General features: G+C 51.4%; 1 protein-coding gene across 1 annotated transcript in view; it reads right to left on the bottom strand.

Moving 5' to 3' along the window:
• Positions 1-1,984: 1,984 nt before the first annotated feature.
• Positions 1,985-6,765, bottom strand: part of LOC139400118 (TRAF2 and NCK-interacting protein kinase-like) — a 10,103-nt gene continuing 5,322 nt past the window's right edge. Inside the window, exons 9-15 of the mRNA XM_071145147.1 lie at positions 5,713-5,779; positions 5,424-5,622; positions 5,235-5,351; positions 4,803-4,889; positions 4,062-4,130; positions 3,843-3,974; positions 1,985-3,604 (exon numbers count right to left, since the gene is read on the bottom strand). Coding sequence (XP_071001248.1) covers positions 1,985-3,604; positions 3,843-3,974; positions 4,062-4,130; positions 4,803-4,889; positions 5,235-5,351; positions 5,424-5,622; positions 5,713-5,779 — 2,291 coding nt within the window. The remainder of the gene's footprint in view (positions 3,605-3,842; positions 3,975-4,061; positions 4,131-4,802; positions 4,890-5,234; positions 5,352-5,423; positions 5,623-5,712; positions 5,780-6,765) is intronic.

The raw sequence follows: 6,765 nt of genomic DNA, 5'->3' as shown, positions 1-6,765 counted from the left end.
GGAGGAGAGGAGGAGAGGGGGATGGAGGAGAGGCAGAGAGGGGGATGAAGGAGAGGGGGACGGTGGAGAGGAGGAGAGGAAGATGGAGATGGAGGAGAGGGGGATAGAGGAGAGGAGGATGGGGGAGAGGAGGAGAGGGAGATGAGGAGTGGGGGAGAGGGGGATGGAGGAGACGCGGAGAGGGGGATGGAGGAGAGGAGGAGAGGGAGATGGGGATGGAGGAGAGGGGGATAGAGGAGAGGAGGATGGAGGAGAGGAGGAGAGGGGGATGGAGGAGAGGGTGAGAGGGGGATGGAGGAGAGGGGGATGGAGGAGAGGAGGAGAGGGGGATGGAGGAAAGGGGGATAGAGGAGAGGAGGATGGAGGAGAGGAGGAGAGGGGGATGGAGGAGACGCGGAGAGGGGGATGGAGGATGGAGGAGAGGGTGAGAGGGGGATGGAGGAGAGGAGGAGAGGGGGATGGAGGAAAGGGGGATGGAGGAGAGGAGGAGGATGGAGGAGAGGGAGATGGAGGAGAGGGGGATGGAGGAGAGGCGGAGAGGGGGAGGGGGGAGAGGCAGAGAGGGGGATGGAGGAGAGGCGGAAAGGGGGATGGAGGAGAGGGGGATGGAGGAGAGGTGGAGAGGGGGATGGAGGAGAGGGGGATGGAGGAGAGGAGAATGGAGGAGAGGCGGAGAGGGGGATGGAGGAGAGGAGGATGGAGGAGAGGGTGAGAGGGGGATGAAGGAGAGGAGGAGAGGGGGATGGAGGAAAGGGGGATGGAGGAGAGGAGGGGGATGGAGGAGAGGGGGATGGAGGAGAGGCGGAGAGGGGGAGGGAGGAGAGGCAGAGAGGGGGATGGAGGAGAGGCGGAAAGGGGGATGGAGGAGAGGGGGATGGAGGAGAGGTGGAGAGGGGGATGGAGGAGAGGGGGATGGAGGAGAGGAGAATGGAGGAGAGGCGGAGAGGGGGATGGAGGAGAGGGGGATGGAGGAGAGGCGGAGTTGGAAGGTATCATTCTAGCAGAAAAGATAATCTGAAATGTTGAGAATCCATGTTGGTCTGTGATCCCAGAGAAAATATAGTCCACCACCGATTGGCCAGCACTAAAGAGAGTCCTGATTGGCCTCCACCCAGCACCAAGCTGAGACCTGATTGGCATTCACCCGGCTGAGACCTGATTGGCCAGCACCCATCACCAAGCTGAACTGCAATTGGCTAACTGACCGTAAACAGGATGTGACACGTATGGAGTCCTTGCTGTGACATCATCAACCTCCAGAAGGAGGGGCGGTTGGGGGGGGAGGCACCCTGACAGAGAAGGAGTCTGGGGGGCTGGTTCTTCTAGATATTTGTTTTGATTGGATTGGGGACTTTCGGAGGTAGGTGGGTAAGGATGAACCAACTGAGCTATATGAAGTTGAAACAATGTTGTAGTACAAAATAGTATAAAATATAGAAATGTATAATATTTTGTTTTATCTACAAATATAATAAAGAATATATGTCTGTCAGTCTGTCAGTCTGTCAGTCTGTGTGTGTGTCCGTGTGTGTCTGTCTGTCTATCTATCTGTGTGTCTGTCTGTCTATCTATCTGTCTGTCTGTGTGTCTATTTATCTATCTGTCTGTCTGTGTGTCTATTTATCTATCTGTCTGTCTGTGTGTCAATTTATCTATCTGTCTGTCTGTGTGTCTATTTATCTATCTGTCTGTCTGTGTGTCTATCTATCTGTCTGTCTGTCTGTCTGTCTGTCTGTCTGTCTGTCTGTCTGTCTGTCTGTCTGTCTGTCTGTCTGTCTGTCTGTCTGTCTATCTATCTATCTGTCTGTCTGTCTGTGTGTCTATCTATCTGTCTGTCTGTGTGTCTATCTATCTATCTATCCGTCTATCTATCTGTCTATCTATCCGTCTATCTATCTATCTGTCCGCCTGTCCGTCTGTCTGTCTGTCTGTCTGTCTGTCTGTCTGTCTGTCTGTCTGTCTGTCTGTCTGTCTGTCTGTCTGGCTAGTGGCTAGCAGCTAGTCGTCTGATTGTGAGCTGGGACTGGGAGCCGAAGGGGGAGCCACCGGGAGATGGGTCAGGAGAACACAAAGGGGTGAGGTAGGGGGAGGAGCAGGGTGTGAGATACTGGGAGTGGTAGAATGGAGCTGGAAGGGAATTGAGGGAGAGATGACATGGGGACTCAGGTCGGGAGTGTGAGGGGGAGATTCCGGCTGAGGTTTGGGGTGAGGTTCTAGGTGACCCTCGGGGCGAGAGGCCCATCCAATTTAAGGCTAAAACTAACTGTTTCAGAGGACCTGAGCTCTTACCAGGAGAACGAAGGGGGGAGAAAGAGAGGGAGGACTGAGAGAGGGATGATAGCTTGGATCTAATGGGCATGGCCTGGGCCAGGTGTGATCTGAGCATGTTAGCTGGAGCAGAGGAAGTCAGGTCCAGGTTAGAGGTTGTGACCTCATCATCATCACTGACCTCTGACTTCACTCTGTTCAGAGGGGGAGGTGCCCAGCCGGGGACTTGGAGGAACGGACTCTGCTTGGAGGATTCAGGAGCCAGAAAGTGATTTTGATTGGAGGACAGGAAAGGGCGTAGCCGGCCTGCCGGTGCAGAGGCTGAGAGGTCAGGGGTTAGGGGTCGGGGGTAGAGGTCAGAATTCGTATGACCCCCATAGGATCCCAACAGACTCTCATGGCTGGAAGCCATCCTCAAACCCCCCACACCTCCCTCTCTACCCCTTTCCCTCTCCTCCTCTCTATACCTCCAACAATCCAACTCCCTCTTTTCTAGTTCCTCCATTTCTATATCTAGTTCATCTATTTCTACATCTAGTATACGACAGGGAAACAGAGAGCTGCCTCTAAGATCATGATCAGGAGAGGGGTAGAGGAAAGAAGAATTAGAATGAGAGGAGGAAGAGGAGTCTATTTCTACATCTATGTCATTTACTTCTATGTCTATTCTACGACAGGGGGAGATGGAGCTGCCACTACGGCCACTGACCCATATCTGCCCCTGGTCTTTCACCCCCAGGTTATGTCCCTGGTTGGGGCTGGAGCTGGGTGCCCAGGCTGGCCCATTGAGGGCCTCTTGTTTAGGGGCTTGGGGATTAGAGATGGGGCTCTCTTTTGGGGCTTGGTTGGGTTTGGGGTTAGGGCTGGGGCCTCGGTTAAAGCCAGCCTGTTGCCCCTTCCCATTATGCTTTAGCCCCTGGTTGGGGTTGTGTTGTGGCCCTGGGTGTTTAGGTCTGGGACTGCGTCCTCGGTCTTGCTGACCAGCCTTCTGACCGGCTTCGCTTGGCCCTTTTGGCCTCCGGTTGTTGTGTGGTACCCCCTGGTGGTTGGCTCCGGTATTGCGTCCTCTTTCTTTCTGTCTGACCACCCTCTGACCGGCTTTCTGAGCTCTCATCTCTCTAACCTGCTGGCTGATCTTCTGTTTCAGAACAGGATCTACTAGATCCCTGGTCTCCAGGGAGATACGGATGTGAGGGGGAGGGGTGGGGTCGGAGGGGGCTCGGCGAGGGAGGTTGGCGTGGGAGGGAATGGGGGATGAAGGTTGGTTGAAGGAGTGGCTTTGTCTGAGGAAAGGGCGGGGTGAGATGCTCTGGGGGTGTGGCTGCTGCTTCAAGACCTGTAGACAAGGTGGGGCAGAAGTTAAACAAGCACACACACACACACACACACACACACACACACACTCACACACACACACACGAGAACTGTAACAGAAGAACACAATATCTTGTACCGATCCACGCTGTATGCACCACTACACAGACAATGTTGTAGTTAGACTGAGACTGTACTCATGATCTTCAGTTATGAATGTTGTCCAGAGACCAGAGTCTCTCCAGAGTCTGTGTGTGTACCTCTTTAGCCCATGCAGGTTTGTCAGTAGGACTAGCTGAGTCTTTATAGTGATACAGAGGTTTCTTCTCGCCTGGTCGGCCATCTTGGTTTTGTTGTTGTTGCTGCTGTTGTAGAGACACCAGGTAGGCTCTCTACAAAACAAATACGCAACAGTTGACCATCTCTTCAATTATTCAACACCATTGTTATATGACATCATCATAAGAGCCAAGTGTTACCTCCTGTTGTAACTGTCTCTGTAGTCTCTCGGCTTGATGTTGTTCCTCAATCTGCTTACGCTTATACTCCTATGGACACACACACACACACACACACACACACACACACACACACACACACACACACATGGAAGGCTGTTATTATCCGATCTTAACCAAATCACTATCATGACAGCACAGAGCCAAGCAACAGAGACACATGACACACATGACCAATAGCATCACTCCACACAGGACAGGTTGACCAATAGGATCCATACAGGACAGGGCTCACAGGGACGCTGCACACCGGCTCGGTGTTACTTTTTATGACATTTTTTTACTTTAGTTTATTTAGTAAATATTTTCTTAAATCTATTTCTGGAACTGCATCGTTGGTTTTAAGGGCTTGAAAGTAAGCTTTTCACGGTAAGGTCTACACCTGTCGTATTCGGCGCATGTGACAAATAAAATGTGATGTGATTTGATGGGGCTGGGGAGGGGGGTTCCTTGCAGGGTAAGGACTTGCAGAGAGGAACGAGGAACAACAAACACTGGACACAGGGACAAAGTACAGGTCTACATCCCAGGCTCTGTAGCTGTAGTTTCACAGGGTTGAGGGGTCAGACTTCAGAGGAGGGGGGTAGGTAGATGTATACATGCAAGGTATACAATGGTCATGCTCCTGTAGAAGTTATTGAGGGGTCAGGGGTGAGAGGTCAGGGGTATATATACATAGACATGCAGGGGTAACAGTGTTACCAGCAGTAGAGCCTGCTCCTGTAGAAGCTGTTGCTGTAGGATCTCTAACTGTCTCTGTTCCTCCTCCAGCTGTCTACGGATATACTCCTATCACAACGCAGCATGGAGGGAAGGAGAGAACAGGAAACAGAAAGAGAGAGTCAGACAGAGATGTACTCCTAATGCAGCGTGGAGGGAAGGAGAGAACAGGAAACAGAAAGAGAGAGTCAGACAGAGATGTACTCCTAATGCAGCGTGGAGGGAAGGAGAGAACAGGAAACAGAGAGAACAAGAGACAGATATACTCGAATCACAACGCAGCATGGAGGGAAGGAGAGAACAGGAAACAGAAAGAGAGAGTCAGACAGAGATGTACTCCTAATGCAGCCTGGAGGGAAGGAGAGAACAGGAAACAGAGAGAACAAGAGGACTTCAGGAAGTCAAAGTGTGTACCTGTTCTCTCTCCGCGTGCCTCCTCTCCTCATCTCTCCGTAGTTGTTCCATCTCCTCATAGCGCCTCCTCTGTTCTCTCTCCTGCTGCTTCCTCAACTCACGCTCCCTGCACTGTTGCTGTTGGACAGAAAAAGAGAGGTAAACATGTGTGTGTGTGCGTGGGTGTGTGTGTGTGTGAGTGTGTCCTACCTCCTCCAGTCTCCTCCTCTGTTCTTTCTGCTCCTCTATGCGTTTCTGTCGTTCGGCCAGTAGGAGGCGCTTGTGTTCCTCGTTCTGCTGTTGTTCCAACTGCTGGCGCCTCAGAGCCTCAGAGCGTTCCTTATTGGCCAGCTGCAGACGCAGGAAGTCCCGCCTTAACGTCGACTCACCAGGGATGTTAATAATTGAGCTGGGGAAGGACCAGTCAGATGAGTGTGTGAGTGGAAATTGGATCAATGAGAGACTGTGTTTGTTGTGTGTGTGTGTGTGTCTGTGTTACCTTGGCTCCCCCACGTCTCGCTCCTCTTCCTCCTCTTCACTCCCGCTGTACTCATATTCTGTCTCATCTGCAGAAGACCACACAAACCAGTTGGTTATAGTGCTAACACATCAGATCTCCCAGGAGGAGAAGTGACCTAACACATCAGATCTCTCAGGAGGAGAAGTGACCTAACACATGAGATCTCTCAGGAGGAGAAGTGACCTAACACATCAGATCTCTCAGGAGGAGAAGTGACCTAACACATGAGATCTCTCAGGAGGAGAAGTGACCTAACACATCAGATCTCTCAGGAGGAGAAGTGACCTAACACATCAGATCTCTCAGGAGGAGAAGTGACCTAACACATCAGATCTCTCAGGAGGAGAAGTGACCTAACACATCAGATCTCTCAGGAGGAGAAGTGACCTAACACATCAGATCTCTCAGGAGGAGAAGTGACCTAACACATCAGATCTCTCAGGAGGAGAAGTGACCTAACACATCAGATCTCTCAGGAGGAGAAGTAACCTAACACATCAGATCTCTCAGGAGGACAAGTGACCTAACACATGAGATCTCTCAGGAGGAGAAGTGACCTAACACATCAGATCTCTCAGGAGGACAAGTGACCTAACACATGAGATCTCTCAGGAGGAGAAGTGACCTAACACATCAGATCTCTCGGGAGGAGAAGTGACCTAACACATCAGATCTCTCAGGAGGAGAAGTAACCTAACACATCAGATCTCTCAGGAGGAGAAGTGACCTAACACATCAGATCTCTCAGGAGGAGAAGTGACCTAACACATCAGATCTATCAGGAGGAGAAGTGACCTAACACACCATATCTCTCAGGAGGAGAAGTGACCTAACACATGAGATCTCCCAGGAGGAGAAGTGACCTAACACATGAGATCTCTCAGGAGGAGAAGTGACCTAACACATCAGATCTCTCAGGAGGAGAAGTGACCTAACACATGAGATCTCTCAGGAGGAGAAGTGACCTAACACATCAGATCTCTCAGGAGGAGAAGTGACCTAACACATCAGATCTCTCAGGAGGAGAAGTGA

The sequence above is a fragment of the Oncorhynchus clarkii genome, unplaced genomic scaffold, assembly GCF_045791955.1.
Source record: "Oncorhynchus clarkii lewisi isolate Uvic-CL-2024 unplaced genomic scaffold, UVic_Ocla_1.0 unplaced_contig_1728_pilon_pilon, whole genome shotgun sequence".
Taxonomy (NCBI): Eukaryota; Metazoa; Chordata; class Actinopteri; order Salmoniformes; family Salmonidae; genus Oncorhynchus; species Oncorhynchus clarkii.
This window is presented reverse-complemented; position numbering and strand designations above follow the sequence as displayed.